Source organism: Paramisgurnus dabryanus, chromosome 23 (genome assembly GCF_030506205.2).
Source record: "Paramisgurnus dabryanus chromosome 23, PD_genome_1.1, whole genome shotgun sequence".
Classification (NCBI taxonomy): domain Eukaryota; kingdom Metazoa; phylum Chordata; class Actinopteri; order Cypriniformes; family Cobitidae; genus Paramisgurnus; species Paramisgurnus dabryanus.
Genome location: NC_133359.1, coordinates 21,635,285 through 21,658,367, shown reverse-complemented (window position 1 = coordinate 21,658,367; position 23,083 = coordinate 21,635,285). Strand labels below are relative to the sequence as shown.

At 40.5% G+C, this 23,083-nt stretch overlaps 1 protein-coding gene across 2 annotated transcripts; it reads right to left on the bottom strand.

The window, feature by feature from the left end:
• Nucleotides 1-53: 53 nt before the first annotated feature.
• sin3aa (SIN3 transcription regulator family member Aa) lies at nucleotides 54-23,083 on the bottom strand. Of its 2 annotated transcripts, none has more exons than XM_065291449.1 (21): nucleotides 23,029-23,083; nucleotides 20,107-20,316; nucleotides 15,469-15,651; nucleotides 15,271-15,377; nucleotides 14,543-14,828; nucleotides 14,165-14,413; nucleotides 10,037-10,189; nucleotides 9,192-9,347; nucleotides 8,997-9,086; nucleotides 8,797-8,915; nucleotides 8,485-8,695; nucleotides 7,530-7,646; nucleotides 7,214-7,452; nucleotides 6,911-7,094; nucleotides 6,255-6,834; nucleotides 5,836-6,005; nucleotides 2,337-2,510; nucleotides 2,157-2,249; nucleotides 1,952-2,046; nucleotides 1,661-1,856; nucleotides 54-1,577 (listed from the first exon to the last, which is right to left on the bottom strand). In XM_065291449.1, exons 2-21 carry the CDS (start codon nucleotides 20,284-20,286, stop codon nucleotides 1,347-1,349), a joined length of 3,813 nt encoding a protein of 1,270 aa, XP_065147521.1. In that variant the 5' UTR covers nucleotides 20,287-20,316; nucleotides 23,029-23,083; the 3' UTR covers nucleotides 54-1,346. The 2 variants fall into 2 exon arrangements, with proteins under 2 accessions (XP_065147521.1, XP_065147523.1); XM_065291451.2 differs by lacking the exon at nucleotides 23,029-23,083 and adding an exon at nucleotides 21,313-21,471.

Genomic DNA, 23,083 nt, shown 5'->3' with positions numbered 1-23,083 from the left:
CATAACATTAATTCACAAAATAAGTTTAAAATATTCAAAAACGAAGCCAGGTGTTTATGCTACAAATGTAATTTTTATTAATTTAAATAATATGCAAATAAAGGGTCTATAATGATCCACAGAAAAGACATGCTTTGTGACTCATTTTTAAAATGTGTATATATATATTTATATTTAGATTTGTCCAGCAGAAATCTATCCAGAGTGAAGACCGAGACCTCTGACAACGACGAAGACCTTTACATTCATAGAGTTGTATATCTGCGTGTTGCGTGTTCGCCAGAGCTGAATATTTATTCGAAACGGTCGGTGATAAAAGTGTACAGAAACGAGATCCATATTCAAACTTCAAAAATTAAAATGCTTTTTATCATATAAAAACTTCCATTTCAAAAAACAAGAACCTGGATACATTTCTACTTTTCAAAAGTAACATTTTCCTAATAAAAAACTGACGAAAAGGGAAGCGAAAAACAAAAGGAAACACACTAAAGACCCAACCATAATAATCAACTCGCTTTGGTAAAAACTGTAATAAACCATCTTGCATTTTTCCATGTGGGTTTCTGCAACTTTCTCCCTAAACGTCACGCTAATGCACTAACACAACACGCACATCTGGCATAAAAAAGGTCTGGCGATATATTTACATTTTATTTACAAAACCGATCAACTGCTTGTGTGTTTATGTGTGTGTGTGTGGTTCATATGTGATGTTGGCTGTAAGCTGGTGTTCTGTGCAGAGATAAGCGTGCAACCTGCTTTCTGATTCTTGACACACAGGCCCGAGATTTTATTGCTGACGCATTTTTTATTTTTTGCCTTTTTTAAATAAAAATGTAATTCTTCAGTCTAATATTACAATGCATTTTTTCCACCTCAAATGTTTCTCTTTGAAATGTGGCAGAATAAACCGCTTGCTCTCGTGTTAACGTTAAGTGCACTTATCCCGAAACTAGAGGAATTGCCGTCTTTCTATCCATAAAAAAATCAAGCAAAGCGACGAATCTGAATCAGACACGTCAGCTCCGCCACAGATTTAGTCACGGCGAATGTGAAAAACGCCATCAAATCAAATCCGAGAATACACTTTCTACAAAACACAGATCTGATATCTAGATATATATCAGGTCAGAGGGCAGGTCTGTATTAAGAGCTTTGCTGATTGGTCCAGGGTTGACTGGCAGGTCTTTAACCCCACGTTTTGGCACCGGGGGACCTGCAGCTTTAAAAAAAAAAAAACACTGTTAAAAATCTTTAAATGTGTGTTGATGTCACAGGTCAAAAGTGACTGGTTAGCTTGGCTCTGTCATGTTCTGTGTAAGCCCCGCCCCTGTTCGCTTATGTCACTGGGTCTTCTGGCTGCTGCCGTACTTGACCCTGTACTTATTAATACGCTGATAGTGAACGGTTTCGGGTTCGCAGGTGGTGGAGCAGGGCACTAGTCCATCACGCCCTTCTCCCATCAGCCACTTGCTGGTCTCGGCGGCCATGTCTCTGGTCACGTGCTCTTTGGCCCAGCGTTGAGTCCAGGCGTGAAATCGCTGGTGCAGGCGTCCGCTCACTCGCTCGTGAGACTGAGAGAGAGAGGGAATGTGTGAGAGAGAGACATAAGTAGTATTAGGAAAAAACAGACAAGAGGTTGTGCACATGTTCATACCTGATGGGCTCTCTGCAGTGCTGTGCGTCTGTACATGTAGTCTTCTGATTTAAAGACGTAAACCATCTTGTATGAGTTTAGTTTGAACATGCACTCCATCCTCATGCTGTCGGCATTCTCCTTCCTGCCTCCTTCTTTCACCTCCTTCTCCTGTGACTCACGGTCACGCTCACACTTACGGATCCGCCGCAGATTCCTACGGATACAGACAGCAACGTCAAAACGGTGGGAACGCTTGATGACAATTAATATAAAACCACTTATCTGCATTAGCTACAATAGCTCATGTACCTGGGCAAAAACACAGGCTTCTGTGTCAGATGATCCTTTAGGTCTGGAGACGAGAAATCGGCTGACAGGTACCGCATGACGTAATCTGACCAACGCTACACACACGGCGAGAGAAAATGTTAACACGGGAACAATACTAAAAACCTAAAAAAAAATCTCTCTAATAATTTGTGATCTAAGCGAATGTGGAGTTTTGCTAACTCACTTCTATCTCCATGGGCTCATCTGAATTGTCCTCCTCCGTGTCCAAAAGCTCCAATGTGAGCTGAACGTTTTCTTGGTTCTTCATGAACATCAGCTGGGGAAGGGAGAAAGAGAGACCGTTTTAGGACAAGGCTCCTATCGGTACCATAGACTCAATGCAAATACATGTTGATGGGTGCACCTTAAAGCAGTTCTCATCAGACATGAGCTGTTCGGCTTTGCGCTGGTAAGATGCTTCTGGATTCGCCCTGCTGCTCTGAGTTAGCAGGGATCCGCCTGTGGCCGAGTGACTGCTTTCATTCAGGTACAGCTCTGTGACCTGGACACAGATCTCTTCACTTACTATGTGCTGAAGCTGCAAAACAAGGAAAAAAGAAATGTATTAAAATTCAAAAACATTCCAGTCCTATCGAAGTGAGATTTCTTGGGTGTCCAACTGATGTTTAATACAATGGTTCTCAAACTGGGACCGCAAGATGGTGCCAGGGGGGCCCCAGTTTTATGACATTTTATAAAATAATAAAATAAAATAAGCCAACTAACCAACAGCACTACTATGTATAATTGAATGTGTTTTGTTTAATCAAAATGTTACATTTTAGAATTGTTTTTGTCATAAATTTTCTTTTGGGGGCCGCGTAGGAATGCACCGTTCACAAGGGGGGCCGCACGCTGAAAAAGTCTGAGAACCACTGGTTTAATATATAGCTATGTGGAACAGGATTTTGGACCGATGAAGTCGGACTTATATATTTTGTCTTTATATACTGTATTCACAAGTAAACTAGTGAACATTTAAACATGCTGGAAGAGAGTTGTACAAACATTTCACTATATATGTCATACGGTGTATGGTTATGTACGCGACACTTAGAACGTTAAAGGATCTGTTTTGCTTTAAACCACAATATTTGACAATGGATTATTCCACCTTTGATATTCCGTCTAACGCATCTTATTTCGCCTACCACTTAGTGGCACCTTATTTCGTCTTCAATATTCCGTCTATCGCCTTATTCCGTCTACAGCTTGGCGGCACCTTATTCCGCCTTTGATAGTCTGTCTATGTAACCTTATTCTGTCTACCACTCAATGGTCCTTATTTAGTCTTCAATATTCCGTCTATCGCTCATTGCCTTATTCCGTTTACTGCTCGGCGGCACATTATTATGACTGATATTCCGTCTACCGCACCTTATGCTGCCTACCACTCGGCTGCGACTTATTCAGTCTTCAAAATTCCGTCTATCACTCAATGCCTTATTCCATCTACTGCTCGGCGGCACCTTATTCCGTCTACCGCTCGGCGGCACATTATTCCGCTTTGATATTCCTTCTACCGCACCTTTATCTGTCTACCACTCAGCGGCACCTTATTCAGTCTTCAATATTCCGTCTATCGCTCAACGCCTTTTTTCGTCTACTGCTCGACAGTGCCTTATTCCGCCTTTGATATTCCATCTACCGCACCTTATTTCCTCTACCACTCGGCGGCGCCTTATTTTGTCTTCTATATTCTGTCTATCGCTCACGCCTTATTCCGTGTACCGCTTGGCGGCGCCTTATTCCGTCTACCACTCGAAGCCACCTTATTCCGCCTTTGATATTCCATCTACCGCTTATTCCGTCTCCGGCTCGACGCCTCCTTATTCCGTATACCGGTCAATGTCTTATTCCAGGGCTATTCAAATCTTACCCTGGAGGACCGAGCACTGCAGAGTTTAGCTCCCTGAACAAAGACACCTGAGCAAGCTAATCAAGGTCTTCATGATCACTAGACAATCACAGGTGGTTAAGTTTGATTAAAGTTGGAGCTAAACTCTGTAGTGCCCGGCCCTCCAGGGTAAGATTTGAATAGCCCTGTCATATTCCATCTACCGTTCAGTGCCTTATTCCCTGAACCGCTCGTCGGCACATTATTTCGTCTATGCTTCATGCCTTATTCCTTCTACAGGGTACCCCCAGGATTGTCAATCCTAAATTCAAGGCTTTTTAAGACCTTTTTAATACCACTTCAAATTAAATTTAATACCTACATCGCACCCATTCGGGTAGAATAAATCATTTTAAATAACGTAATATACCTCAAATAATAACTATTTACAAGTGTTTGAACATTCATGACAACATGCCTCTGAAAGGCTGAGTCCAAGGCCCAAACGGCCTAACCCTTATCTTTACCCAACAATCAAAACCAACAATCAAATAGATTTAATAGATTTAAATGTACATTTATTGTCAATTTGAAAATCCCTAAATCAGGGATGGGCAACTGGAGGGCCACATGCAGCCCTCCTCTTTATCTTGTGCAGCCCGCCACGTTTTAATATGACCATTATGTCGGATAAGGTAATTTATGTTAAAACAATAGCCTTGTTTGATCCATGAAATAAGCTGCAAACCAAACAATAACACCAATTTTAAGATATTATTTTTTTTACTGTTTAATATAGTTAAATATGTAACAACATCTAATAACACTCATCAGTAATGCTCTGAACCAGAACAATACTGACAAACAAAATTAACCATATTATGGCAAATGAAAGAAAAACCCCTCAAACACAACAACAAATTAAAATGTAATGCTATTTTGACCCTAAAAAGACAAGAGATCTGTTCACTGCACCAGACAAAAAAACTGGACACAAGCTCATGGATATATTTCTGTTAATCTTTATACAGGACCATACTAAAGTTTTCTAATGCTAACTTAGTGTGACAATGTAAATATGTAACCTATAGTATGTATTGCAAGTTGATATTATCTAATTAAACAGTAAACAAAATATATAATAGCTTTCAAATTTGCGTTATTTTTGCAGCTTATTATTACATGGATCACACAAGACTATTGTTTAACATATAAATGACCTTCTCCGACATAATGATCATATTAAAATGTGTCTTTTCTACCTAGATTTACTAGAGACGGGTTGTGGAACAGAAGATTGTGTGTGTCATTGATTAAATCAAACAACCGATCACAGGTGCGAGGACACCCGTCATTGTCCCGCCCCACAGTCCCTAAGTCAACTTGATCGAGCAAGTGCGTGTTGTGCAGCTGCGAGCGCATAGAGAGAGTCGAACGAGCGCTCATCCCAGCCTTTACTTTATCATCCCAGCCTTTTTACTTAACTTTTTACTTTGCTCGCTTGACTGCATTTGTGCGCTTTGAACAGAGGCGCGCTCTCGGGAGGACGTTTTTCAGCGCGCGAATAGTGTTCTGTGAACACGCGAGAATGCTTTCCTGCGCGCGAATAGTGTTCTGCGCGCTCGCTAAGATGCTTTTCCAAACATGGATAGTGTTCTGCGCTCGTATCTGTCGCTCGCGCGTGGTTTTTGTGCATACGCGTTTTGTGTCTGAATTAACAGCATATAAATCTATTGATCATTTGAAAAATTAAGACCTCCGTGAAAAATTCAAGACTTTGAGGTGAAATTCAATACCTTTTAAGGCCTTAATATGGGAAAATGAAATTCAATACTTTTTCAAGACTTTTAAGACTCCGCGGGTACCCTGTTCTAATGCTCGGCAGCGGCTTATTCCGTCTATTGCTTGATGCCTTATTCCGTTTACCACCCGCCACCCTATTCCGTCTAACACTTTATTCTATTTATTCTGTTAGTCTTAGGACACAAAAGTGTAGAAAAGTCTTTCCTTTAAAGGAAACACTGACCTGTCTAACAATATTCTGAACAAGTTTGTCCATGGTGAAACCGATGTAGGCATGAATGGTGAACATCTCTCGGAGAGAATCTTCATACTGACACGCTTCCATATTCCCATCCAGCAGATTACGCACCATCTCCAGAAACGCAGAGTAATAATCCTCCACATCAACGTCCACTGAAAGACAGAGAGAGACATCTTATAATCAGTCAAACTCATACCTATCTTCACAACAGCCCAATACATTCATCAGTTTGTGACACTGAATGGTTCTGAAGATCTTTAATAGAGGGCTTTTGATGCCTGGACTAACAGCAGAATTTGTCATTTCTTGGGCAGAATTTGGAAAAGTTTCCATGTTTGACTATAAAGACTGGATAATTTTAGACAAAACCGTCATAAATATTACAGGATGTTTCAACTCACTGGGCTCCTTCAGACGCAGCTGGATGGCTGTGTTCTCACTTTTGTCTCGCTTAAGCCCTAACACTTCCCTCTCCCACTCGCGCTCTCTCAGGTCCTCCTCAAGCAGCCGTTCGGCCTGAACGTAGAGCCGCAGCAGACGCGAGCACAGTGTGTGATGCAGCCGAAAGAAGATGTACCAGTTATTATTCACGAAGAAGAGGTTGTATGGGTCTTCGCAGGAGCGAAGCCGTTGAGCTGTGGACGTACTGAACAGCAGCTTGGACTTCGTAGGGCTTCCACTCGCTCTTGTCAGCCCATTGTGCTTCTTGGATGCCCCCTCATCGAGGTCCAAGTCTTCTTCTTCGTCTTCCTCCTCTGCGTCCGACAACACACCCCGCTGGGAGAAAAGCATGTCGGGGATGAAATGGTAGATGATTTGCTTGATCTTGTATTTGTCCTCCTTGTTGATGCTGCTCTGTCGTTTCACGTGGTGGATGATCAACGCGGCGGCGTCCTCCAGGATCTGGCGATCATCGTAAGTCAGCGTCAAGTGAGGGCCGCTGGGAGGCACCACATTGTCCTCCGAAGCCTGTTCTTGCCGCTGAACAAAAACACGACCATAAATCATTTGGTGAACAAAACCTTATATTCTCCTCTGAGAGATACAAGCGTCTTACCTCATCGAAGATGCTCTCGATCTCACTGAGAAGCGTTTTGGAGCGCAGAACCTTAGTGTCGTTCTGTTTGAAGTTAATGCCCTGATGGTCCAGAGATTTCAGGTAATATTTCTCGTTCTGCTCTCGCCAGATTTTGTTAAAGCTCCTCTGAGCTTCTCGCCACTCCTCCTCTTTTAGCTTTAGCCTGAAAACAAATGATATACTTTTGTATGCGTCTGATTCGCTATCACGACACTAGTATAACATATTATTTACTGCCATAAATAATGTTCAATTCAAATCCCATAATTTAATCATTCTCACCTCTTCAGCACAATGGGAACCGACACGGCCGGGTTCTTCTTCATGCCGTCAATGATGTCCAAAGCTTTCTCTCCATATATCCTCTGAATGGCTTTCCGGTGAATGATCTCAGAGGAGCCCCCCAAAGTGTTGTCTAGTCGAAATTTCGCCTGCTCTTCCGCAGACATCCGTGACAGTTTCTTCTGGACCGACTCCAGCACGCGGATGGTGGACAGGTTGGTTTCCAAGACGACATCCAGCTGCGACAAATCAAACATGGTTTTTAGCATAACGAACAACCCTATGCATAAGAGTATCCAGAGGAGGAGTTCCTCACCTCGAATCGCTCATCCTCACATCTGTACATGTGTTCCTCATACTGCGTTTTCTTGGAGCTGACGAATGTCGAATCTTCCGACCAGGAGGGGAAGGAAACCCAAGTATCATTTAGCACCTGAGCCACAGAGAAAAAACAAACAGGAGTGTTTAAAATAATTGCTGGCTATGTACGTTCAGGGTTCCCACACCTTAGTTAACTTCAAATTCAAGGACCTTTCAAGGACTTTCCAGATCCAATATCCTCAAATTCAAGGACACATTTCAAGGTTACATCGAGTTACCTTTTAAGATACATTGTTACAGTTTCCTTTCGAGGGAACTCGCGCTGCGTCACTGCAATGACACTTTGGGAACGCTTCCAGGGGTAAGTGCGTCTGAATGTGTATATCAAATTCAACCAATAGTGAGGCTTAATGACAAAGACAGGGTGACGCAGGAGCAAGGAAGTATATCGCTATCTGAAATATTGCCAAAGACGGCGTTACAGGGATGCAGGAATTATGTCAAGGGAGACGCAGCATCTCGTTCCCTTCTCAGGGAACAACAGTTACATACGTAACCCGAGACGTTTTCATGTGTCAAACACAACTATGCAAAAAAGCATTTTGGTATGAATCAACATTCGCATACAGAAGATTAAAGCATTTAAAGCAAACAGTTTCGCATGTGTGCTTAAAGTCTAGAATTTTTATTATATTATTCTACACTACACAGGGAATAATATGGATTTTTTTCCAGAAAACTTCTTGCATAAAATAGATTTAGGCACTTTCAATGACCTGTAGTATCTATGTATGTATAATTTCAAAAACTTCCCAGGGCCTTGAATTTTTTCCCTCCAGATTCACAAACTTTCAGAGATTTCAAAGACCCGTGGGAACCCTGTACGTTTGCAAGTCAGTTTTCCTGTTATGTGGTTATCGATTCATAGAGAAAGTAGTTTCTTCTCTTACCTCTTTACATAGTGGTGTCCTGCCCGTACATTTAGGCAGCTGGTAGCTTTTTGGTAAAGCTCTGTAGCTGGAGCCCAGACGCTTGCATGAGGCGTAGTCGATTTCCATGGCTATGCCCTCCGTGGCTCTCTCTTTGGGGTACGTCTCCAAGTGTGACATCTCCTTATATCCCAGGAAGTTCTTGAACCAGGTAAATAGCTCAGGAAATTTTCTGTAAAATGTAAATACTTTTGTTAAATGGTTTATATAGACACAAATGGACTGTTGAATGTTAATATATATTTTACATATTTTCTTAAAAGCCATCTCTACCCCAGGAATGGGACCACGAGTTGAACCAGCTCAGCACGTGAAATTATCTCTTGGTTAAAAATGCCCAGGCAACGCAGAAAGTTGTCATAGGCCTCAGCGCTCCGCAAAGCTTTCCGCACCTACAAACACATTCAATATGAAACGGCTAGGTCTTAATATAACAACTATAATATAAAAAGCATTAATCCTCAGCAACTCACTTTGTCAAAGAAGAGAGACTCCGTTCCCCCTCCATGTTTGCCAGCTTCTGTCATGGACGAATCTTTCAGATTTAATAACTTGGGCTTTTTCTGAAGAAAACAAAAAGACAAAACAGACTGAGAAATAAAGCAAGATGGCTCAGGAAAAAACAAACCCAGAAAATCACTGATATTCCCATTGTGTTGGTCCTGTACCTTTACAGGTGGGGTGACGGCTGTAGTTGAGTGTCTGCGTATTTGACAGCCGTTTTGATTGGGCCTCTGCTTATTATTCAGCTGAGGTTTCTTGACGGTTCCACCGTGATCGTTGCGCACAGATTCAGCCTTTTCTGCTGCCGTCTTGCCCAGCATCTGGAAAAAGTAGAGATGATTAGAAAACAATAATTAAACAACCGAACCATTTCACAAACATCACATTTTCACGCCAGACAACCTGAAACATCACAAGGTGACAGTGTTTAAGTTTTTCATCAAAATAAGATTCTTAAGCTACAATGTTGTTCGCTTCAGTGGGTGGAGCTATTGAGAGTCCTTTAAAGGACTCCGCCACCATTTTTGGTGTTGTTAGAGCAACATCTGTCGATTTTGCACATGGGCAAAGGCTCGCTCAAAGAGGATTCCATTCTTAAACAGTTGACGATTAGCTCTTTTGCCAGGAGGCGGGACTAGAGTGGCCGTTCTGACCAATAAAATGTCCCCATTCATATCAATACCAATAACAAATCTTGTTAATGGTAAAGGGATGCTTCACCCAAAAATTTACTCACTCTTAAGTTCTACACAAAGGTAGTTATTTTGAGGAATGTTTGAAACCAAACCGATCATGAGCCCCATTTACTTCCATAGTATTCTTTTTCCTACTATGGAAGTTTATGGGGCTCATTAACGGTTTGGAACATTCCTCAAAATGACTTCATTTGTGTTCATCAGAACAAAGACATTAAAATGGGTTTGTAACAACACGAGTTTGTAAATGATTACAGCATTTTTGGGTGAACTATCCCTTTAAATGTCTTTGGCGTAGTCATGGTCAAACTCACCACAGAGCTGTTGGCATCCGGCAGAAACTGGCCGAACTCTGATAGCAGATCTTCCTGGTTCTTGAAGAGTTGAGCGACTTGAGCATAAACCTCCTGTTCGGTCAGTGATGGCGTGTAGCTCCCACCAGCTTCTTTAGCATTGCGCTGCTCTTTCTGTTTAAACAACCACAATGTTAAAGGATTCTTATTGTCTCTATTATATAGGATGACTTAAGTACTCAAAATAAAACATTTATTAATAATTAAATGAAACAAATAATTAAATATATACATTTATTTTAACAAATAATTAATCCAATAAATAATGCATACATTTATTTTGTTACACAAAAACATTAACATTTATGGTTCACAAAACTACACTAGGTTTAAAATACATTTTCTTTAAACTACTTTTTGCATAATATTTGGCAACATTTCTGAATGGACTTTTTTGACCAAAAAATGTATTTCTGAAACCGGATTTACACAAAGAGCTTTTTCATAGCAATCACGAATATTTTACAAATGCCAATCAACAGACAGTGGGCGGTGCTTGCCGCTATTTACTGATGTTATTAAAAAAATTTATCTTATTAGTATAAAAAGACATAAAATGGGTACTGAGAACAAATGATTAAAATATTTTAAACAAATGTTATAGTTCATGAAATAAAATTAAACAAATTAATAAATGTAATTATTGATTAATTAATTGAACAATTAAATTATTTGGTATTTTTAATTTTGTTTTTTGAATTATTTGATCATTTAAGTAAATAATTTAAGTACTTTCTTTACTAGTATTATAAACCGGATCGCACACTAGGCGAGAAGTGCAGCGCTAGCCACATTTAAAATTCTAAGACGATATTTTCTATGTGTGATACCCTAGACGGCACACTATGTGAAGTCCTGTAACGCAAATCTCAGGACTGAGTAGGGCTGGGTATCGATTCAGATGTTCCAGATCGATTCGATTTCGATTCACAAGCTATCAAATCGATTCGATTCCGATTCTCGATTAAATTTTCGATTCTGGTTCTCAGGTAGGTTTTTATACTCAATTCTCGATTCAACTCCATGAATATAGATTTAATACACATACTATATTAATAAAAAAGAACAGTGAACAGCAGTTTACAAGTGGGTAATTAATAAGAAGAAATTAAAAGCCACAACACGTCTTGCTTGCAAAATCTAAGATGCTTCCATTCCTCTGTTCAATGTTTGCGGAAATAAATATGGGAAAAAAAAATCGATTCTGCTCTTTGAGAATCGATTTTTAATCGACCATGTGTTAAAAATCGATTAATCGAAAAATCGATTTTTTTGCCCAGCCCTAGGACTGAGGTGTAATAATTTCTTGTCTAATTTTATCAGTCAACAACATTACCATTGCACTATTTATTCAATAAAATAAATATATTTTAAAAGCTTTTTCTGAAGCAACATCCATTAATAAACTAAATTATTCCCCCACTGAAAGACAATAATGATTTTTTCTCCTTAACAGCTAACTTCTAATATACCTTATGTCATTTATGGTTGTTTAGAACATAGACTGTAAAACAATATGGACATAGTGTCCATGACGTCACCCACAAGTTTGTGAAAAGCTCTTTTGAAGCTAAAAGTGGGCGGAGCCTGCCAGCGCCATCTTGGCCAGGCGTCACCGCACATCACTCGTGGATAACCGAAAATGGCTAAAGAGGTGGGACGTGGGTGAAGCTGAAGTGGCTTGGTGCTGAAACCAAACCCGCCCAACTCGACTCTAGTGAAAGCAGTGGCTGTTCAACCGTCACTCAAGTGGCCACGCCCTTAATTATGCAGAACTTTAAAGCTTAATATAGTTTAAACTGAGGAGTTACAAAAATATTCAAACCCTACAGTGGTCATGAAGGGCAAAATTAGCTATAAAGACTTAAACACTGTTTGTACCATGCTGTAAACATTATTTTCTACTGCAAATTTGGGCATATTAACATATTGGGGTCTATGGGGATTGACTCCCTTTTGGAGCCAGCCTCTAGCGGCCAGTCGATGAATTGCAGTTTAAATCACTTCCAGACCTGCCAACCTTGGAAATTTTTTTTGAGTACACTAGCATCGGCCGAAAGGACAGAACACAGGTTTTTAACATATAATTTAACACATGCACGCGCACATGCACGCACACACACCTCTTGGTAACTTTCAAGGTAAAGGTAACATGCTGCACATTGCACTCACTTTTTTCCCCATCCTGCCATAATCTGCTTTAAAAATAATTATAAATGTGAATAAAATCATGTTTAACTAAATTTGCCTTACATGGTGATTAATAACATTATTAATGTTAAATACTGTATTCTCCAAAGTTTAGCATGTCTGCACAAACACTGTTAAAAGTGATATTACTGTTAAATAGTGGGAGATGGTTAACCCACAAATGACATTCTGTTATCATTTACTCAACCTCATATTGTGTCTAACCTTCATGATTTCTTTCTTGAGTGAAACACACACAAAACAAATTGAGAAAATTTTTTTTGTTTTTCCCTGACTAGCAAAAAATACAATGGAGTGGGGACCAGACACTGTGGTTATCAACACTCTTTAAAATAACTTGTGTATCACACAATAAAGAAACTCATAAATGTTTGGATGGTCTGTTCTGTTATGTAAACTATGACTGAATTAAATGTTTTAAGTTAACTATACCTTTAAGACAGTATTTTAGAGTTAACACTGCTTTAAATTCAACCATAACTGTGACAGTAGTGCTGTTAACTGTATGTCTGTCTGTAATTTATTGTAGCTTTGTTTACAGTGCAGTACAGTACGGCATAGGCACCTATCACTTGGGCGCTCGAGACACGAGATATTCTCCATTTATAAAACTTTATTTGATGTGGTTTGTATATGACGTTTTATTTTATTGACAATTATCAAGAGCGCGTTATTTCAGAACGCATTTAATCCGCTTCACTCGGATGTCAGGTGGATTCCCTTCACTGAGAGTGAACTTTCCGTTTTTATTTGACTAAAACTGGATGCTCTCCCCATGGTAAAATCATTGTACTTTTTCTTAAGCGCTCAATTATAAATGATGCTCATTTACAAATCAGAAGTAATGTTAGCGCATCTTGCGGTCAAGTGCACGTTATGAAACGGAGCCCGCGCGACCGTCGACTTCAAAGGATTAAGCTAATGCATTATTTCATTATTTGCACATCCCTGACCAGTTTACCTTAGCGGGTCAGACGTCTTGACTCTCCGTTGAAAAAGATTGTCAGAAACTGCGGGTGGAGGAAGGAGATCACGCTGGATTTTGTGATTCCATCGATAGCAGACTCTTGTCACTGATTGGCCATACGACTTGTCAATCATCCCCACTTTCTATGTGGTGGATGAGCCCAGTGCTATGATTGGACATATTTTTTCTTTTTTCTGTTGCTTCTTTTGAGTACTCCGCGCGGCAAAGGGCGTCATCAGGTTTTTGCGTAGTTTAGAGTGACAAATCGTACCACCGTATTTTGAGGTCAAAATGAGTACCTGCTACGCAAAATGCGTACAGGTTGGCAGGTCTGCACTTCCGTATTGACTTCATCAGAGAGATCGAAAGGTTGCCCCTCAGTTCAGAACAAATCAAGTGTACAAACTAGGGATGCAACTAATGATTATTTTCATATTTGATTAAGCAGGCAATTAAGTTTTGATTAACCGACTAATCGGATAAAAATCTAAATATTTACTCAATTCGATTTTTCATTTAAAGCTAAATATGGCACTGAATTAGGATATTCACGTGTAGAAGTGTACTTTTAAAAGTGCAAAAGCCACACATTACTTTAAAAACAGCACCTGACTTTTAATTATAAATGCACGCCATTCATTATCGCAGGCAATTCATCCACCATTATGAATGCGGTATTGCCTAGCTTGTCAGTGAAGTACAGCTCTGTGTAGTAAATGGCACTCCACCCGAAAGCAGGTGATGGCGATTTACTACTAATCACCGAATTGGCTTTACTGATGAAGCGCAATCCCATGCAACATATCCGCCAGCCCTAGTATACACACAAAACCCTCTTTATGCATGTAGGCTAAGAGGAAAAAATACCACAAACTCATAATTTAGTATATTAAGTGTTTTGGGTGTCTGACCTGGTATGTGTGCAGGATTTCGAGGAAAGATTTGTAGATGTTGGGCTGGCCCTGGAAGCGGTTTTTAATCTTGTTGACGTAGTTGATGGCGTGGTTGAACTCCACAGGTTGGTTGTTCTGCGGTGGAGGAGCGGACGGCGTGCTACCGACAGGTGCTTGGGGCTGGAGCGGGGGCGACCGCGGTGATGCGTACGGTGGAATGGAGGGGCTGGGGTGACTGCTCGGAGTCAGAACAGGAGACTGCAGCGGCTGGAAAGGAAAGTAACATCACTCATCCTAATCAGAACTACACATTAACTATGGAAAGCCACAGTTTAAAGCGTTTGAGCCCAATCACAGAGCCTTCATAAGGTAAATGAATGCTAAAATAACTCAAACCTTGCTTTTTGGGGCGGGCTGAGCAGGTGGCGTGGTAGCTGTGCTGGTTGGGTTTGCAGGAATCGGATTCTGATGCTGTTGAGTTGGCCCTGTCGGGATGTTTTGCACAGAGATGCCATGCGGCGTGATGTGGTGGATCTGACCGGGAGTGGTCACGTTAACCAAATCATTAGTCTGAACTTCAATCTTGTATCCCGGAGGGAGAAATGTGTTAAACCCCATAATGAGATCAGGGTGACCCTTAAAAAGCTGGGACACCCTGCTGATTACACCCGGGGTGTCGATACTGCAGAATGAGAGAAGGCGGCATGTTAGATATTTTTGCTTAAAGGTGCAGTTTGTAAATTTTAAGAGGATCTATTGACAGAAATGCAATATAATATAGATTACTATGTATTCAGTGGTGTATAAAGACATTACATAATAAACCGCTGTGTTTTTATGATGAACCATTTATCTACATACACAGCGGTCCCCTTACATGGAAGTCGCCATTTTGCACCACCATGTTTCTACCGTAGCCCTAAATGGAAAAACTGCTCAACTGACTGTGTTTCCTTACTACAATGTCTCAAAGTAAGGGCCTGTGGCGGGACTAAGCTGTTTCAATTTTACAGCCTCACCATCAGATGCCGCTAAAATCTACACACTGCACCTTTAAACTTAAAGCCACATAAACCACAGTTTGAAACCAGCATTGGAGTTAAAGAAGTCGAGGTTAAACTCACCTCTGAGATTTGAACTCTTTCATAATGTCCAAGAAATCATTGTAGACCTGTGGATGATTCCCAAACTGCAGCTTCACCTGGTCCAGGTAAGACAGGGCATCCTCCACCTGCAGAAGAGATGGAACAATGGTCCAGTATAACCAACGCACGCCGACTGCTTGACACCCAATTGTACGTGCACAAAACCTTGAGTCTCACCTTCAGTCTCTGGAACTGCTGTTGCCCCTGTGCAGATGCAGAGGGGGTGGGCGGGTGGGCGTGGCCCTGCACTGGAGCGGGACCGTGGGGCTGCACTGCTGGACCATGATGGTGAGCCCCGCTGTGGACTGCAGTGCTGGGCGTGTGACCATGACCACCTGTGCTTTGGGCCACTGTGGGCACCTGAAAACAACAAAGATATATAAATAATGCAAAAAGTGCAAATGGTGTTTTTATTTCGCTTTTTGCTACTTCCCTGCCAATAACCAGTTTGTGCTGCAATCCATATTTCCGCTATTATCAACTAGGTGGTGCTCTTCCCCAACTTAAACACTGAACCATCCACTGATCCAAAAACAGTAAATAATCTGTTTTTTATGCAATTATCTCATTTTTTTGCTCAATTTCTTTTTTTTTACCCATATTTGAAAGGTGATTAAAAAGTGTTAAACACCTATGAGCTAAATTCAGTCACCGTCGTCTTTATTTGGTCGATTCAGGATATTGAATTGCAGTTGAGCTCATCTGTGAGTTGGATGATTCTGATTGGCTATTTGGCATAGCCATCAACAAAGTTACAAGAGAACGCACAAAATGCTCATCTAATTTTTCCTCATTCCAATACGAGAATATTTTAAACAGATATGGCTCATAAGACATTATGGATATATCATGAATCTATCTGTGGTGAGCAAGATTTGTGAGAAACTGGTAAAGCGAGCGCTGTTTTGTTTATATAGCACTGCATCCGAAACCCCCTACTTCCTTACTATAGACGGTTTCATTGGACGCACGTTCGTTGTCGCGGTTACACGTCTGGTCAGACTTTACTTCTGTTTGTTTAATGGTCTGACTAGTGGCTAAAATGAATGAGTTTAAAATGAACAAATACCTCGTCGAAAATAACAAATGTTTTGCTTTCGTAAAGACAAGGGAAGACAGCAATCATGGATCAGCGCTTTGTGATGGGAGGTTTGGCAGCTGGTTTGTAGTTTACATTATAGTTCACATTTTACACAGGAACGTTAGCAAGCTCATTGTCGTTTTTTATACGCCTTAGCTAAGAAATATGAACTACGGTAATCTACTTGTTGTTTATTTTGCTTGTTATCAGAAATAAACTACTCTAGAGTGCCATAGTATTCGAAAAACAGTAGGCAAAAAATACCTGGGTGACCTACTACTTCTGGCAAGAGCCCGAAGTGTTTCATTCGATGGACACTTTACTTTTGCATGAGCCCCTGGGAGAGAAGTTATCAAACCAAGAAGAAGAAGAAGGAGGGGTGTTGTTTTATTCAAAAATGCCCGGAAGCGGTAACGCGGCTCTATTCAAATGCAAATATACATATTAAACACCTGCGCTTGTGGTTAAATTGTGATGTATCAGCATATAAAGAGACAACCATAAGTAAGCAATGGGTTGGTTAATTCCCCTGAAGAGTGTAAACACTGTGGCTCAATCAAAACATTAATTTGTTTGGTTAAACAACCTAACAAGCCCCATTAGCTCAACCAATGGCGTTTGGGGTCAAACTACCTGCTTGCCAACCCTATTAACTCTTTCCCCGCCATTGACGAGATATCTCGTCAATTAAGAGAAAACGCTTCCCCGCCAATGACGAGATTTTCCGTCTTTCCGCAATACCGCTATTATCCACCAGGTGGCCCTTCCGCAACTTTTTAAAACGAAAGGAAGTATTGCCCTATGGCAAGCTGCTGCATGTCCGTGTCTGTTTTAAAGATCGCTCCGAATGGGATCTCTATGAAAAGTCCGTCATAAAAATGGAATTATCTCTGCTTTTTGCTCAAAATATGGTGTTTTTGCAAAAACCTACCCATATTCAAAAGCTGATTGCAAAAGAACCACTAAAGGTAGGATGAAACAGTTTTTTTTGTTTGAAAGCAGAGGGTCTGTTCTTTCATTTGGTATATTGTATGTTTATATATTTAAAGAAGAACATTTTCTGAAAGGCATTAAACTTTGGTGAAAATCATGAAAAACGCTGGCGCTGGCTGGCAACTTTTTTTAAAAACGCTGGCGGTGAAAGAGTTAAATAAATTAAAACAAACAAACAAGCAAGCAACTCAACCTGAGGCTATGCGTCGGTTTTCATATATTAAGGGTGCCACGATTTCGATAGTAAAAGCGAAATCGATCGAAATTAATTCACACCCTCGAACTTCGAATTAAAGAATGGGATCGTCGATGCTGCCACGCCCCCATGTCATGTCCGCTCGGCTTGCCAAGCGGGGGAAAAACTATCAGAGATTTATATTTTAAACATGAGAGATGCATTGCTACAACTCCTTGAAATGCATATCATAAACAGGATTACTACCTAGTGATCTGACTTCGGACAGAGCGAAGCTCTCTGCACATGGGCGGGCGAGAGTGGCGCCAAAATGCAGCAGGTTATATTTTAAACAAAAGAAATAGTTTGCCTCAGCTCCCATGAAACGCATAAAACTTAACAAATACGTAAGGATTACTACTTTATTTTATGTTTATACTTCGAACAGATGCGAGAGCGTTTGCACGTGAGACAGAGAGAAGAGCAGCTGCTTATGATGCGCTGGATTTATTTCAGATGTTAGGAGTCCAAGACGCGCGCATTAAGTTCATGTGCGTGCAAGAAGGAAGCCTTCAAGCTTTCTTGCGTAGAGTAAATCCCACAAACCCCCATGCGAGGAAAAGCACGCAATGTGCATGTTAATGTGAAACTATAATAATAATAATAATAAATAATAATAACATAGCATTTTTATCTTTCAAAAAAAAAAAGAAGTAAAAATCGAGAATCAAATCACGACCTTAGAATCAAAAATGTAATTGAATCGAGGATTTGGAGAATCGTGACAACCCTATCATATATACTTCTGCAATTACACATGCAGAACGCTAGTAGGCAGTATCCACTAGGGTGGTAACGATAAACTGATATACCGGTATACCATATATGATTATCATACTGTGAAAATCTCATACCGATACAACCCTAGTATCCACTCGTGTAACCCACAATAATAGTGCAACAGCCAATGAAGAAGCAGCACTGCCAGCAGGGTTCTAAATTAACTTTTTTGATCACCAGCCAATGTGGCTGTTAACTTTCTAAAGTTACCAGCCAATCAGCATTTCCACTAGCCAAATTTTTTCCGGTGAAAAAGAGAAATTATGAATGCATTTGATAATTTTATTTACATTGTTAGTATGAAAAACACACATAAAGTGAGGCTTCTCCAAGCAAGGCTCTCTTCAATACGACCTGTCTTGGCAGTTTTAATTAACGTTAGACTCTCTGATGACTTTGGGCACTCTCATGGTCCTTTAGCCCTACTGCCTCGACTTTAAAATTATTTGTTCCCACCACAAATTGTTCGTTTCGGTTTTTTCTTTCACGTACATGCATATTTTCAACATTATACAATGATAGCAACGATTAATAACTTATTTTTACAAGAATATTTGTACAATATTTTAAGAAACCAGTCATTTTATGACTGCTATACTAAAATAATCTCAGTCATAGTTACTGCTAACTGTTTATGTATGTCCTAGTTAAACATTAGTAAACTAAATATTAATTTCATACATGTGTTGATTTTCTCAGCAACAATGCAATTCTATAGACTTGACAAGAGGTTCTCCTGAAATGTTTTCCTCTAATGTTTGAGACCTGACAGGGTGTGAGGATGTAGTTTTCTCTTACCTCCCTTAGTCTCATCATCTTTCCTTTCTGCTTCCCTTTCCCTGCTTTGCAAAAAACATTTCTGACGTCCACAGAAGTCAATAGTAATCGAGTCAAAATAAGATTAACATTATAATTTAGAAACTTACTTTAGTTTCGTCATGTTTTTATAAGCTAACATAATCGCGTGGCGTTGAATGCGGTTGTGCATGGATAAACGCAATGACGCGCCGACATGGCTTTGTGCGTGTATGCATCAGTGCGCCTGCTGCATCGCTTATTCGCTTTTACAAGCGCATATAGATCCGTTTTTGCCGCTATTATCTTTGTAAAGGAATACACTAGTTAACTGCTAAAATCTTAACTTGAGATTTACACCGGGGCACAACAGATTTAGACTATGGCATGTGCCGCCTTCCTTGTGTATTCTTGTGGATGCGCTCCGTTCATTTCCATGGTTTCTCGCGCTGGTTTCACTCCAAATTGTGCGCAGGCAATGGGTGTATGAAACATCATCACGTAGCATTACGGTACAGTGTTCATGGTAAATGTAGGAAGTACTGCCAGAGGAATAAATGTCCGAGAACAGAGCATTATGTATCATGCATGCAATGCCTCATGCATCACCGGCCAAACTGGCTAGTAAGTTTTTATGAACACCCGCCAAAATTAATTTTAACCCGCATTTGGCGGGTTGGCGGGTGTTAATTTAGAACCCTGACTGCCAGTAAACCCACAAAGAAAGAAGCAGCAGCAGTTTGTTGCCACTTGTGGCCCGCGTTTTTCAGGCTACGCAGAGCTACGAACAGCCTATAGCGTAGCTACAGCGTAGAAACCACGCATGACTATAAATTACACGTTATACTCTTTAATCAAATTACGAATTAACCGAATCCAGTGGGATCATATTCTTGGGTTTAAAAGTACAATGCATGGTAATTTTCAGTACCTTGTACGCCTGTGAAACAGGGTACTGTATTCCTGGTGTCGGCTGCATGCCGTCAGCCCCAGCCTCGTAGACGGCAGGTGCCGGGGCAAGAACCCTGTGCTGGAAGCCCTCTGCGCTGCTGGGAAGCCTGCGCTGTTGTGGGGTAAACACTGGCTCCTGATCCTCTAAACACCTCCTCATGCTGTATTCATACTCAGAGGGCACTAAGACCTAGAAGAGACACACAACAACTCTGTCAAAAATTTGCATAAAAAAATAAGATTGTCCCAAAAATTGCACAAATGACATTTGTCTGGGTACATGTATGCAAGGTATCATAACCTGCCATAGGTTTAATAAATCATGGTATCAAGTATGGCTCTTGAACTGTGATGTTGAGCAAAATTCACCTCAATGATCTACAGATGGTCTTAAAAATAGTTTAGTTTAATTTCTGGTCTTCCTTGTAAAACCTCAATGAAGGAAAATTAAATTAAATGTAATTGTATAGCACACATTTTGTTCACATATTGTTCCCATACAAAATCAGAGAAGATATCAAATTGATGAAACACAGACAGTATAAAATTGAACAGATTCATTTATAATGTTTATTGATTTGTACAGCTGATACAAAACTATACATACAGTAATTGTAATAATAATTTTATATTCTCATTATACCAAACACAGAAAGGTGGAAACTAATCGTAAAGTAAAAGTCACGTGTTTGGCTTGTGTATGTATGGCTATTTTAACACGTTTATATGCTCGTGGGTTAATATTTTAACATATTTACTTTTTTCTCCTAACATATGCATGAACGAAAAAGAAACGACACGTGTCCGGACTACGTTTGTGTATATTTACGGTTTACATACATAGTTTTAGATGTTTGTATATGATAATATGTAAGTGTACGACTGTCTGTATATACATATATAAATGCGTGCAAATATATAAGATGTGTGTATTAAGCGCGTGAACAACAGTACGTGTGTGCGTGTATGTGTGTGCGTCCTACACATGCAGGGGAAAATGCTAACTAGCTAACTGGCTACTAAAAGTGACAAATTTCAGTCAGGAACTCATTCAGTTTTGTCAAAGCAACCGTGAAAACTAAAGCTGGATAATTTCAGTCTGATAAAGAATCAACGTAATGACGTATGAAGGAGAACAATTGTATTAAGAAGTACAAAGTTGATATTTTAGAGCTCCATAACTCACCTGATTGTGTTGGCCGAGCTAAAAGTACGACTCAAACATCAAACAGCAGTTAAAACAACCGAAATATTAAAAGCCTGTGTGAAAAACGATGAAACATAATAAAACCGATTTTAAAATCAACTACCGCAACAAATCCGACTAAAAACAAGCGCTTGGGAGGGGCGGGGCTTACACGGTTTTGCGCCTAGTCCCCGCCCACAGGGTTTCTGATATGCTCAGAGAACGCCGACGGAAAAAATAAGGTCGTATTGTTATTGAATGGTCTGACTGTCACTCAGAATACACATTACCATTATTTGTGGTGTAGAGTCCCACCCTCTGCAAGTTTAAACACACACACACACACACACACACACACACACAATTCGTCACTGGTAAAACTCCTGGTAGTGCGACTGGTTTTAGGAGCACAAATGTCGTTTTCTTCGACATAAAACACCGATAGGTTTGAGCTTTATTCACTGTAATACAACTTGAACATTAATGAACAATCATTGTTTCTGATATCATTATTAAAAAACCCATTCTTTTAGCGGGAGTATGTCTGAATGCTTTTAACTTCCTGAACTTCTTGCCACACGTGACCCTCTACGGTTACGTCATACTTTACGCCTCCTCAGAGCGGTTAACCAATCAAGATCTGGAGTTTTACTTAACAAACGCCTCTTACACAATGCTTAACTCCGATTGGTCGTACGTTTAGAGAGCGAGTAATGCAAGACGTAACATCACAAGGGCGTTTATTCAGAAAATCCCCGATTCTGATTGGCTACGCGCGACGAGAGGGCGTTATGTATGACGTGAGGCTCCCATTATTTTTCTCCGCCCACGAGAGGCGGGGCTTAAGCCAGTGCCCGGGATTCCTCGCCCCGTCCGCAGTCAGTCTCTGAGCTGAGACGCACGCGAGTGTATGTGTACACCGTTGCGTTGTTCTGGAACCGCGTTTTCCTCAAAATACGGTCATAACCCAACACAACCCGACAACTGACGACTCAGACCAACAGCACAAACGAGTTTAAACCGATTTTAATGCAAAGTACTCAAAATATACATCATGTTTACAGACCGCTATAACACGACAGCGAACAAAAGACTGGCACATAAACACCAATGAAATACGTTTATTAAAGACAGATTTCACGTACGCATGTTTTCTGGATTAAAGGGACACACGAACATGACACCACTGAGCCTGAGCTCAAACACACACGCCTCTATCATGTTGTCCTTTAGTAATCAGACCCAAAGTCAAAATGGGAACTAAAAATCTGATCGCGTAAACACGGACTCTCTCTATGTGATCGTGCAAGGATCTGAAACGAGAGATCCGATCATGCATTATAACAGAAATACGCTGGTCGATCTAATATTCTTTGTTTACTGACTGAAGGGGAAAATGTCTAACCGTGTATGAGGAGATCTTCCCTCCCCCTCTGAACACCAGACACACAACTACAGATCTAAACACTGTCTCTTCAGATCACAAAACAAGTTCTAAAAGATCTCACGAAAACATCAGACACACATACATGTTTCTCTGGGGCTTTAGCTTTGCCCCTTTTTCTCTCCTTAATCTACCACGATCGAACAAACAGCCCCGGTTCATACATTTAACTCATCAACCCCTGCAGAAAGCACTTAAACACAGACGGAAGCGTATATTTGATCAAAAGCGATTTAGATAAATTTGTTTTCTTTTGCCCAGCTGGTACATACCTGCGAAAAAGAGCCTCGCACTCCGGATTCGTGTTTGGAACAAATAGTTGGGAAC

Excerpts from the sequence above, each read along its gene's own strand:
- sin3aa (XM_065291449.1), bottom strand. The coding sequence starts at position 20,286 with ATGAGGAGGTGTTTAGAGGATCAGGAGCCAGTGTTTACCCCACAACAG. Across the intron at positions 8,916-8,996 it reads AGTCTCTCTTCTTTGACAAA|GTGCGGAAAGCTTTGCGGAG; the intron begins GTGAGTTGCTGA and ends ATGTGTTTGTAG. Across the intron at positions 1,857-1,951 it reads AAGCCTGTGTTTTTGCCCAG|GAATCTGCGGCGGATCCGTA; the intron begins GTACATGAGCTA and ends CTGTATCCGTAG.